Raw genomic sequence first — 13,339 nt, 5'->3', positions numbered from 1 at the left:
TTAGCAGCACAGGTGTGTATCATATGGGTCAATGCTCCAGGAATTTAAGCACTATTTATTATGGCAGACACCTGGTTGGACGTATTGCTAACAGGGAGAGTTCCAACTCCAGCCACCCCTATCAATTCATTTTTCTTGCGCAATTGTTTTTTTTCATGCCCCGTGATATTGTTTCTATAGCCTGCTCTCCGCAGTGTTCAGATTAACCTTTTAAGTCTTGGAGACGCCAGGGTAGCTTCTGGAAGATTGACAGCCGTGTCAATACCTTTCGCCCACCCCTATATCTGTACTTTCGAGTTGGAGTTTTACTTCATGAGCAATCAGCAGTTAATCTCCTGCGCTGTCTGAAGCTGCAGGTCACATGGTGAACGGAGCCGCCCGCTTCCCGATGTTCTGTTAGTGGAGCTGCCTTGTTGTGATTTGAGGAGCTGATCTGTCTGTGGGGGTAAGTGCAGTGTGCCTGGAGATTGCCCTCCTTGCTCCTGTTGTAGGGATTGTGTTTTTCTCTGTGTGCCTGCGGGTTGTTGTTGTAGTAATAAAACCCGCCGCTGTGGCTGCAGCCTGGTCGCGTGACACTGTTTGCATCTGCCGTTGGAGGGGGGCGGGGGCGCGCGCCGCTAAGCGAGCGTCGCCCAGTGAGTGGGGGAAGGCGGGGGCGTGCGCCGCGGGTATAAGCAGGCGGGGGCGCGCGCGGCGCCAAGCGAATCAAGAAAGGCGGGGGGCGCGCGCGGCGCCTGGCGAGTACGGAGAGGCGGGGGGGCGCGCGCGGCGCCTGGCGAGTACGGAGAGGCGGGGGGGGCGCGCGCGGCGCCTGGCGAGTACGGAGAGGCGGGGGGGCGCGCGCGGCGCCTGGCGAGTACGGAGAGGCGGGGGGCGCGCGCGGCGCCTGGCGAGTACGGAGAGGCGGAGGGGCGCGCGCGGCGCCTGGCGAGTACGGAGAGGCGGGGGGCGCGCGCGGCGCCTGGCGAGTACGGAGAGGCGGAGGGGCGCGCGCGGCGCCTGGCGAGTACGGAGAGGCGGGGGGGGGCGCGCGGCGCCTGGCGAGTACGGGGAGGCGGGGGCGCGCGCCACTCAGTCAGGAGCGTTGTGACCTGGAGCCGGTTGACGCGGCGGCGGGCTTGGGGAGTGATGTTCGCGGCCTCTCGGTGAGCTGCAGCCGTGAGGCGGGGGTGGGGAGGTTTGTAAACTCCTCAGAGCTGAGGGGAGGGGGTAAACCTGGTTTGTTTCAGGGGCTGGATGATGGAGTTTAATATCTGTCCGCCCAGGATCACAGCTTCATGACTTACAGCATCGTATCCGAGAGTGAAGATATCACACTGAGCAATACGGTATAGTAGTGTACATTAAACACACGGTCCGCCAATATACCACACTGACTGTCACCTTAAATCCCATATCAACATATACGTTAACGCCTCTGCTTTCACAGGCATGCGCAGCTCTTTCACGGCTAATTGGCCTGTATTTAGGCGGCCTTTTACTAATAAGAGAATAAAAATAAGGTGTCTGTTTACCCCATGCCGTCAATAAATTGAACTCTCCATAGTTTTGTTTAGCGTGGATGAAAATATTTACACGGCTCTGTCGTGTAAGAAACAAATTGCTGGAAAAGCTCAGCAGGTCAGGCAGCATATGTGCAGAGAAAGTCCTGAAGAAGGGCTCCTACCTCAAACGTCGCCTCTCCTCCTCTGCCGCTTGACCCATACTTTTTCCAGTTCTACTCTTTGATTTCTCCCCACAGAGTGGGCAGAGTTAACATTCAGGACCAGTGACCCTTCCTCAGGATCTTTGTTTCTGATTTCCAGCTTCCACATTTCTTTTGGTTTTTATTCTGTGGTGTAAGAGTTTAATGCAGGTGGTCGAGCTGATGTTCCATAATTAGGTACTGAGGACTTCACTCCTGAACAACTTGCTGATAAGATACAGTTTGGTGCTCAGCCATATATTGAAGCTGTCAGTTTTTGCTCAGTAGTTGCACTCCCATATTGAATTGAAAGGTTGTTGATTCATGTCCCCTTTAAGACACGAGTACCAAGTTCAAACCGACACTTCAATTCAATTGTGCCAGAGGTCTCCATCTTTCTGTTGAGGCATTTCAACCAGTCCACCTGACTTGGCTAAAACTGGGCATGGCTTACCCTTTTCATAAATCTACAAACATATTGCAGAGCTATCTGCTCCTGCAGGTAAGGCTCCAGTCTATACCATTCCACCATTGGCAAGAGTAACTGTTCAGTTCTCCTTGATAGGTATTCCTCAGGTGACATAACTAAAATAGCTCATTGGAGCTTGCTGTGTACAGGATATTACCCCGTTTCCTAAATTACAACATGTTAAAACAGCTTCATAGACTGTGAAGTACTTTGGGATATATTGAGTGGCAAAAGTCATGATATAAGTGAGAATGCTTTCAAAACTGAAAAAAGTAAGATTGGCACGTTACCCAATTTGCCACTTTAGTTGTGGGTTTGGTTTATCACAAGTCTTCTCACTATGAGGAAGTAAACTATCCTAAACTGTTACTTCTTGAAAGTGTAATTGTTGGATTTGTCATCATCTTGCCTCACTGTGATGGAGTACATTGTTAGATACATTTCTGCAACAAGCAGAGATTATTTATGAAAAATGACTGACAAGTTACTACAAAACTGCCTGTGAAACTTGGTTGAAATGGCCTTTAGCAAAGGAGTTGGGGAAAGTGACTTGGAATCAGATTTGTTCACTCTTTTCCTGCTGTTTGTACAAAAGTTTATTATTAGTACAGTTGCATTAATTCAGAGGCCACTTTTATGAACCACAATACTTGTGTTTCTGTTCGTGTAGTATCACAAGGTTTTTAACCAACCACACTCTTACATTGAAGAAATAGATAGCAAAATGTATCTGATGCTGTGACTTAAATCACTAATTTCAGTAGTTGCTATCGGCATTGTACTGTTACATACGTAATACTTTGTGGTATTTGTTCTTCTTAATTATCTATTTAAATTGTTTGGGTGTAGCAAAGTGTATAGTTTCGGATTTAGCTTTCCAACTCTAAGTATCGTATACTTGTGTAGCATCTAAGATGTCACTTTTTGAGACCAAAAATTCCTATATTCCTACGATCTCACTGTCCATTGCTAGTGATCAGTCTCGTCCACCTCTAGCATTAGTTACAGAATGGAAAGTTTAGTCTTGTAACTATATGTAAAATGCTAAAATAACATTTTTTTAGATTAGATTCCCTACAGTATGGAAACAGGCCCTTCGGCCCAACAAGTCCACACCAACCCTCCGAAGAGTAACCCACCCAGACCCATTTTCCCTCTGACTAATGCACCCAACACTATGGGCAATTTAGCATGGCCAATTCACCTAACCTGTACATCTTTGGATTGTGAGAGGAAACCGGAGCACCCGGAGGAAACTCGGTGAATGTGCAAACTCGACACAGACAGTCACCCGAGGCTGAAATTGAACCTGGGTCCCTGGTGCTGTAAGGTAGCAGTGAACCACTGTGTCACCATGCCACCCCAAGTCAGTTTAGGAACTGAGATGGCTAGGAATCAAACCTGGGTCAACTGCTTGGAAGGCAGCTACGCTCACCATTCTACCACTGTCACCCTGCTAATCCAAAGGATTATGGATTATTGAAAATGGTTTTATGTGGGTGGGTGGGTTCTGCTAGTTTTGTTATGAGTTGTTTTGGGCCTCTGTGAAATTAGTACGATTCCGGTATGTTTGGATGGTTCGGTATAATGTTTCATATATCAAAAATAAATAATGCTTTAATATTTTTCTTCTCCATTTTGTAGGTTGAAAGGTCAAGTTCATTTGCCTCCTCTTATGCCTGGCAGGAAGAAACTGATTCCAGCAAGTGTACTAGTAGAAAGATGACTACTTCATTTGTCCCTGTCCCCATGCCGGTTGGGACTTCTGGAACAACTACAAGTAGAAGTCGGAGGAGTTCTTCACTTCAGTCTTTGGACAGTGTATCCACCAGTTCAAATTCTTCAAAAGATCAAGTTGGTGATGTGCATTCTGGTGGATTTAGAAAGACAGTTACCTCTGAGCACCTAGCTTCCACAAACTCAACAAATAATAGTCCTTTGCTACGAACTAAGCTCAATGGTGCAAACACGTCTATTGAATATTCTTCCAAAACTGCGGAAACTGAAAAAGAAACTGAAATAGGAAACTGGGAAGAGAGACCTGCTACACCTACTATGTTGGGATATGAAGTAATGGAAGAAAGGGCAAAATTCACAGTAAGTAGTACTTTTGTCAATGCTTTTAACGAATATTCTTGTTTCTTGCCAGACTCTGTTAATACTGATAATGGACACCGTCGCAAACTCACTCTTACTCTAGCTACAGCAGTCCAGATAATATGGAACTTTCAAGTCTCCCTTCTCTGACCTCAAATTGATGAAACAATTTGCTCAGTTCATCTGAAGCTTAGCTTTCCACACATAATTAATTAATTAATTAATCTAGTTTTGGGCGTTCACTGTTTCACTACTGTTCCTTTGCATGCTAACTCGCAAAACCTGCTTGTTTTTGCTCAGACATCTTTCAAAATAATTGCAATTTCTCTGGCTTCCTGTGTTTTTGTAATTCATCAGACACAGCAGTTCCCTAGGGCTCCCCACCTACTTTGACCTCCTCAGATCAAAGAAAAGAACTGAAAGTAGGGCTTACACAGGCGGAACAAATTTTTGTATCTCATTCCGTTTATTTTCCTGTTTGCGTCATTGTATGCAGCCATTTTTTAAAAAAAGTGTGTTGCCAGTTTTTTTCATGTCTAATGCTTGTGTCTGCACCACCTCCAGCATTAATTATAGAGTAGAAAGTTTTTTTAAATTGTTTCAAGCTTTCAACTAATGGTTGAGAGGAGTTTGGCTTTGTTTGACATTTTGGTGTTTAAAAGGTTTCATTTACATATGTAATGGTGATGTTACATTCAAAAGAAAGATTTTGGGAGATCCAGAGGATTGAAAGGTTCTGTAAAAACATAGTTTAATTCATATTTTTTCTATTTGTGAGGAATGATTATAACTATAGACCACTTTAAACTATAAAGTTGCCTGTGGCACAATTACTGTAGCAATTGCTTGGCACATTTTTTTCATTAAGGTAAGATGAAGGATATTTAAAATAAAAATGTAAATGCAATTTTAAATAGTCCATACAACAAAGATATGCACTTTCCACACACATGACACCTTAAGAAATCTTATTAACTGTTTTGGAGGTTCTTTCACTTCCATCCCCTTTTGAGTTGTATTCACCACAGTTAAAGTCCTAGGTATAGTAAACACCGACAAGGTACACAAGTACAAACTCATTCTCTCTAATGAGGCTATTCCAAATGTCCTTGAACCTCCAGAGTCTCCCTTCTGTGACCTCAAAAAAAAAAGGTCTCATGGCTCTGGCAACAGTGAAACAGCAACAATTAGTCTTGTTGAATTCACAGTCTCCTGGCTTTAGCTGTAATGTTTACCACACATGGTAATACAAAACCATTTCAAATAGACCTTCTTCAACACCAGGACCTATTCCATTCAGGGAAAATCTTGCTTGTTTCCTCTTTATAGAAAAAAAAATTGTGTTCTGGATTATATGGTGTAAAGACCAACTGTAAAAGCCAATACATCTGCAGTTAACTCTTTATTTTCATTGTTCATCTTGATGGCAACTTCAGGTTCCATGGGCATTTCTTCATCCTGACGATGTCATATTTGGAAATCTTTTAAGACTGCTCCCAGTCTCCTTCAGTTTTAAAGGAGACAATGCACTCAAAGGGAAATTACATTAAAAGATTTTTTTTAAAAAGTACATGGGTAGGGCAAGAGCTGCAAGTTACAGGGGATGAACAGAAGGCTGGAATTAGACTAAATTTGTGCAGATATCACCAGTGAGCAGTTTCTGTGATGGAATTTAATGTTCTGATTTCTAAAACTCTTATTGAATGATCCAGTTAAAGTTTATGGTTTTCCTTTCTACTCTAGTATTCAGATTGAATCTTTAAAAATAAATTGGGTTGAGGTTTGCCATCTTGTAAGACTGTAACAAACTACATAGCAATGTCTATGTACAGAAGTGCTGTATCCTGTTATGCAAATCTTTTAGTCTCAGTTACTAATATAGGGTTTAACTTGAATGACTTTTTAAAAATCTTATTGCCCCATCAGCCACAGCCTTGTAGGCTTGTAACACAATTATTAGATATTGTGCATGTTTTCAAATACCAGTGAATAAGCATATCAAATTACTGTTTTGTGATATGTAGAGGGAAAATCACTTTGTAAATGGTTTAAAGTGTGTAACATTTATTTGAATTGTAGTTAATCAGTTTGTACTGTTGTCATCTCGCTAATTGTATGAATTTATGGTTTTAACAATAACCATTTTATTCTATAACTTGAAAATGTAAAAGAAGTCTCAAGATATTAATGGATAAATGAAGAGTTTTTTTTTTAAAATATACAAGCGGTGTGTTGCATTCATCAGGACAGAATCATAAGAATACCAAATCACAAAGTGAACAACAATTTATAGTGCATGAGAAGTTGCAGATTCATTGATGAATGGATTTTGATCGATAGTGCATTCTCTATGGCAACAGGTCTAACTGCAAACAGTTAATTTATCACTCTTTTGTGTAATTTCAAGACAAGGAAGCTGACTCTGGCCAAGAAATTGTCAATAATGAATGAGTGAATGGCTTTCCCCATGCTTTTATTTATTTGACATTATTTTGTCATGTTATTTTTCTGCTAGCAAAGGACTCCGCATGAAGTTATATAGAAAAGAGGCTAAATATTTAGCTAATGTTGCATTATTTCTTTGAAATGCTGCTTTTAAACTAGATTTTCAGAAATGAGTTTTTAACCTTTATTCAAAAACAAACAAGTCACCCTTAACAGCAGTGAAAGGTAAAATCATTTTTCCTCCAATTTATACCTAAACTCCCAAATATAATATGTAACAAGTCGAGAGTGTGGTGCTGGAAAAGCACAGCAGGTTGGGCAATATCCGAGGAGCAAGAGAATCAATGCTTCAGACATAAGCCCTTCATCAGGAATGAGGCTTGTGGGCCGGCGGGGTGGTGTGGGTGCAAGTTTTGCACTTCTTGCAGTGGCAAGGGAAGATGCCAGGAGTGGGGTGTGGGCTGGTGGGGGGATACGGATCTGACCAGTGAGTCACAGAGAGATGATAGGAGTGGGGAGGGAAATATATCCTGAGTGGTGGGGTCTGTTTGTCAGTGGTGGAAGTGGTGGAGGATGATGCGATGTATGTGGAGGTTAGTGGGCTGGAAGGTGAGGATCAGTGGGTTTCTGTCCTTGTTGTGTTGGGTGGGGTTTCAGGGCGGAGATGTGGGAAATGGAGGAGATGAGCTGGGGGGCATCATCGACCACGTGGGAGGGGAAATTGTGGTCTTTGAAGAAGGAGGCCATCTGGGATGTTCTGTAGTGGAATTGGTCATTCTGGGAACAGATACGGTGGAGGAATTGGTAATAAGGGATGACGTGTTTGCAGGAGGTGGGGTGGGAGGAACTGTAGTCCATGTAGCTGTGGGAGTCGGTTGGTTTCTAGTAGATGTCCGTAGTTAGTCCGTCACCGGAGATGGAGATGGAGACGTCCAGGAAGGGGAGGGAGGTGTCTAAGACGGTCCAGGTGAATTTGAGGTCTGGGTGAAAGGTGTTAGTAAAGTTGATGAATTGTTCAGCCCCTTCATGCTGATACAGTCATCGATGTAGCGCAGGAAAAAGTGGGGGATGCAATGGTGCTGGTGTAGCTGCGGAAGATGGACTGTTCCACGTACCCGAAAAAGAGGCAAGCATAGCTGGGGCCCATTCAGGTGCCCGTGGCTACCCCTTTGGTTTGGAGGAAGTGGGAGGATTGAAAGGAGAAGTTGTTGAGTATGAGGACCAGTTCTGCCAGGCAGACGAGGGGGTCACTGCAAGGGTACTGGTTGGGATGGCGTGAGAGGAAGAAACAGAGGGTTTTGAGGCTGTCATCATGGTGGATAGATGTGTAAAGGGACTGGATGTCCATGGTGAAGATAAGGTGTAGGGGGCCGGGGAAACAAAAGATTTGGAGGAGTTGAAGGGCTTAGATGGTGTCCTGAACGTAGGTGGGGATTTCCTGGACTAAGGGAGCAGGGCAGTGTCAAGGTATGCAGAGATGAGTTTGTTGGGGCAAGAGCAGGCTGAAACGATGGGTTGAGGGCAGTCAGGTTTGTGAATCTTCAGTAGGAGGTAGATGGGGTGGTGCAGCCTTCTTGGACTGTGTGGTTGGTGGCTGTAGATGAAAGATCCCCAGAGATGATGATGATGTGGATGGTCTGGGCAATGATGGTTTGGTGATGGCATGTGAGGTCGTGGTCGAGGGGACAATAGGAGGAGTTGTCTGAGTTGGCGCCTGGTTTCAGTGGTGTCGAACTAGAGTGTCAAACTACTACAGCGCACCCCCCCCCCCCCCTTTGTCGAGTGGTTTGATGGTGATGTTGGAGTTGGAATGGAATGGCTGTGCGTTGTGAAGGCAGGAGGTTGGAGAGGGTGAGGGGCGTGGACAGGTTGAGGCTCTCTATGTCATGGCAGCAGTTAGAAATGAAGAGGTCAAGGGCAGGTAACAGACCCAACTCCAGGCACCTTCCCCTGCCTCTGCAAGAAATGCAAAACCTCTATCTTCACCTCCATCCAAGGCCTCAAATGATCCTTCCACATCCAACAGAAATTTACCTGTACTTCCACAAATGTCATGTACTGTGTCCGTTGCACCCGATGTGGTCTCCTCTATGTCGGGGAGACAGGACACAACTTGCAGATTGTTTCAGGGAACATTTCTGGGACGCCCCCACCAACCAACCTCACCGCCCTGTAGTTGAACACTTTAACTTCCCCTCCCACTCCACCAAGTACATGCAGGTCCTGGGCCTCCTTCATTGCCAAACCCTAACCACCTGAAGCCTGGAGGAAGAACGCCTCATCTTTTGACTTAGGACACTGCAACCACACAGGATTAATGTGGATTTCATTAGTTTCCCCACTTCCCTTCCTCTCACCTTTTCCCAGTCCCAACCTTCCAACTCAGCACCACCCTCTTAACCTGGCCATCGTCCTTCCCATTTATCCACTCCACCCTCTTCTCTGATCTATCACCTTCTCCTCCACCTTCATCTACCTATTGCATTCTCAGCTACTCTTTTTTTTCCCCCCCCCCAACCCAATTTATCTCTCAGCCCCCTTGGCCCACAAGCCTCATTCCTGATGAAGGGCTTATGCCTAAAACATCAATTCTCCTGCTCCTTGGATGCTGCCTGACCTGCTGTGCTTTTCCAGCACCATGCTGTCTACTCTGATCTCCAGCTTCTGCAGGCCTCTTACCCCTCATATGCAATAAACCTTCTTTGCAGTTTTTGGATGTTGGAAAAGTTTTGAAAAACCTTAAGTGATTAGATCTTTCCACTCTAAGGTGAAGAGAGAGAAATCAAGCATAAGCCCTGCTTTTGGTATGGTTGAAATTTGTATGCAATTGTAGTTGTTCTCATTGAATCCAATGGATCTCATTGTTCTGGTTTTAATTCACATTTAGGGAAGCTATTTGGATGAATTACTGTCCATCCTCTAGCAAGAGTTTTCAGCTTTAGGTCAGAGTCCAAAATATTGCTCTAATTCAGAACAAATATTAACAAACTTACTGACTGAGGTTTAGTTGATAACCGCAATGAGGCATACAGACCAGAAACTTTTAATGGGTTAAATCGCGTGGCCTAATCTGTTTTCTGAACTATATAAGGTTGCAGTAGAACTTGTTTTTTTTTGTAGTGGCCACATTTGCTGTTTCATATCACTGATCCATCAATCCCTTCTGGAATTTGATTGCTGAGATCTCTGCTGAGGACAGGATTGGACTTGCCTTTGTTGTCACACAGTCACGTCACCAGCTGACACTTATTGGCTTAAAAATAAATATGAACCAATTACTGCAGAATGCTGGAACTCTTAGAAACAGACATCTACAAATGTGGATAGGTGAAGATTACTAGTAAATATTCGGGACACAGAACTACGTACAATATTGTGCTTAGTTTCCTGAAAGTAAAAGGAACATAGTGGATCCATTTATTTATAAGGACATTGAACTGTTAGGCATTAAAATATATCTCTTAACCTCTGCAGACAACTGCATGAACATGAGTTCTGGTCCATTGGGAGAAGAATCATATTGAAGTAACCTTGTGTGGCAACAAATTGGAATGGTTTCACGTGCTCAATTCTGATTAACTTTCCCTAGATATCCTTCTATTTGGAATTGCTCATTTCATTGCTCAACGTTTGTGATGTTCAGGTCAAAAACGTAATCCATCACTGCAGAAATAATTTTAAGAATAAGAACGTAAAATTAGGAGCCGGAGTGGACTGATCCCAAGTACCAGAGATGTTTCAGATTTCTCTGCAAGTTGTACACCATTTATTTGAAATTTCTATTTTCAGTGGAATTGTGCAGTTGACCAAGTTTCCTGATTACATTTTTTGTTTTTCTATATGCAACCTATATTTTATCCTGGATGCGGATAAAAATGCATAGGGAAGGGAGAAGGCTCTTTTTTAGAGGTGTGCAAAATTGAATACAACTTAGAGTAAATGAAATGTTGCTGTCAGTGGCAGAAGCGCACGGGTGAATACTGATTTGACCAGAAAAATAAAGAGAAAATGAGGCATTGTTCCAGTGAAAGGTCATCGCCAGGAGAATATATTTGGTTTTTCTGCACAAATGCTGCCTGACCTGCTCAGTTACTCCAGTATTTCTATTCTCAATTCAGATTTACAACATACACAGTATTTTGCTTTGTAAAGTATAAAGAAATATAATTTTAAACTGCACGATTTGAGATTGTAAATGCATTTTCTGAAAGCGTGGTGAAAATAGATACAGTGCTAACGTTCAAGGGGAAGTTGCATAAATTCTTGGAAGGAAAATATTTCAAAGGATTGTGAAGCAAAAGTCATCAGAAATATAGAATGATGAGTCAAATGACAATCTACATTATCTTTTTTTTGATATTTAGACAATATAATGGTCCCATCAATGTTTTTCTTTTATTTATAAGTAGCATATTAGTATTACCTAGTGTAAGCAATGCATCATGTTTGGATGGGAAAGAATGAGTTGTTTTGACTTAGAAATACTGCATGTAAAAATAGTAAACCAATCTGAGCATGTAACATAACTTTCAAGTAACATCAAAATGATGCTCTAATTTTATCAAACAAAAAAATGATATGTGATGGTATTTAATATAATCAAGGTTTTTATTTATTTGGCCATTTTAGAAATGCATTTGAAGTGCCTGAGGACAGATTAAAGAACAGCTTCTTCCCAGGTGTTATTTGACTGCTGAATGGACCTCTCTAATTTCAAATCTAATATTGATCTTGCTTTCGTGCACCTCCTGTGTAGTTGTAACCTTGTATGCCTCGCTCATCTAAACACTATGATCTGTATGTCCTTGTATGTTATGTCTGCCTTTACTGCACGCAAAACAAAACTTGTCACTGTACCTTGGTACATGTGACGGCAATAAATCAAATCAAATCTTTCAACATGAGCTATTTCTCCATTTTAGTTTTGTTTCTTCTCTGTGTCTAAACCTCCGAGATATAGCTCTACATTTGTGATCTGCGTTGAAATTACATTCCACCTGAGGCAGTGAGTAAATAGTGAAATGGAAGATGTATTCTTCATTTTAACAAGGCATTCAAGAGTGAAAAAGTATTTTCTTTGGAAGTGAAGTTCTATTTCTACTTTCAACTCAAACATTGTTTGTTTTAATTATATGTATAATTAATCGTTAATTTTTAAAAATCTAGTGTAGTTACAATTTTGTTTTAATACTATTATGTTATTTTGTTAATCATAGGTTTACAAGATACTTGTGAAAAATCACCTTGACGAGAACTGGGTGGTGTTTAGGAGGTATACAGATTTCTCACGACTCAATGACAAGGTTTGTCAATTTCATACTCATGTAGTGAGAATAATAGAAAAAATTATTTTGAAGTTGTACTATAAATATACATAATATTCTGATTTCAGATTTAATGTAAAAAGAGAGAAAGTACTAATTCTCAATTTTTTTTTTTGCAGCGGTCTTTGCAACCCTATTCTTAATAAACAATGAATACTTTTAAGGCAGTGTTAGGTGGATTCTTGATTAGCAAGATTCTTTGGGGCGGTGGGGACAAAAAGTTATTGGAAGTGGCTGGAATGTGGAATAATCATCACCCATGATCATAGTGAAAGTCAGGGCAAGCTTAAGGGACCAAGTGAATTCCTGCTCTTAACCCATATGTTTGTCTGTATTTCTCATTTACAAAGGTTTATTCTATCTAACTGAAAGATAACACATTAAATCTGTGGTGCTATAAATCCTAAAGTTGCTGCACCAACATAGTTAAGGATTCTAATATTGTTAACTCATTAGGTAAATGCACTGTCTAGTAAATGACTGAGCCATACAGATACCAAGGTGCTACCTTGATACATCTTACCCGACATCTGGTCCCTGCTGTGCTGAGTTTGGTGGTGTGAGAATTAAGATTTGCATTGAAGCAAGTCACTCCTCAAGATAGGAAAGGAGAAATATACTTCTAATCTATGCTTATAATGCAGCTACATTGTCTTTGTTGCATATGGTCAGGTAGAAAGTATTGTTGCCTCACAACGGAAGCTCAGAGGAGAAGGGAAAGAAGAATTGGTGTTTTTGACATCCGATCAACTTTCAACAGAATGTATAATTTCGGATTCTTAGTAAAAGTTAGGTCAGTGGATATTATAAAAAAGGAATACAATAACTAGAACCATACCACTCCAAAAGAAGATGGTTGTGGTTTTGAGGACTATTACAGCTCAGGTCATCATTGCTTTTAAAAGGGACTTCTGCATTCTTAGCACAAAATCATCTTTGTGCTGAAAATTAATATAAAGTGTGGCTATTTGTTGATTCTGTTAAGTTCAGCCTCATTCACAACTTCGTACTGTAGCAGTGTTGGTTTACTCTGATAATTGGCTTAGCAATTGCTACTTCAAAGCACGTTGAACATCTAAAATATTCAGGTCATGAATAATGACTTAATTGCTTATAAATTGTACGTGCTTGTCTATAATGTCTAATAAACTTGAGTATTATTCAAAATTTACTGTTTATTTGATTGGTGTGACTGCACATTGGCTATGTTCAGTCTACACAGTGCATTGCAGTAAAAGATATTTACTTCCCTTTCCTGTACCTTCTATCATCAACGAGTAGAGCAGTAATGTCATTTGATCACAGCCACCTTCGAGTTGC

General features: G+C 41.8%; 1 protein-coding gene across 3 annotated transcripts in view; it reads left to right on the top strand.

Moving 5' to 3' along the window:
- The first annotated feature begins 225 nt into the window (after positions 1-225).
- The window catches only part of snx16 (sorting nexin 16), a 45,841-nt gene continuing 32,727 nt past the window's right edge, over positions 226-13,339 (top strand). The window contains exons 1-3 of one of the 3 annotated variants that reach the window (XM_043688169.2): positions 226-445; positions 3,798-4,250; positions 11,912-11,998. In XM_043688169.2, the coding sequence (XP_043544104.1) occupies positions 3,876-4,250; positions 11,912-11,998 (462 nt within the window). In that variant the 5' untranslated portion in view covers positions 226-445; positions 3,798-3,875. Of the gene's footprint in view, positions 446-1,037; positions 1,146-1,206; positions 1,329-3,797; positions 4,251-11,911; positions 11,999-13,339 lie in introns of those variants that run through there. The other 2 variants (XM_043688171.2, XM_043688167.2) reach the window with 2 other exon arrangements.

The sequence above is a fragment of the Chiloscyllium plagiosum genome, unplaced genomic scaffold (assembly GCF_037043375.1).
Source record: "Chiloscyllium plagiosum isolate Xiang-an unplaced genomic scaffold, Cpla_swu_hap1 HiC_scaffold_4, whole genome shotgun sequence".
NCBI classification, from domain to species: domain Eukaryota; kingdom Metazoa; phylum Chordata; class Chondrichthyes; order Orectolobiformes; family Hemiscylliidae; genus Chiloscyllium; species Chiloscyllium plagiosum.
Note: the sequence above shows the minus strand (reverse complement) of the source record. Positions and strands in the feature narration are given on the sequence as shown.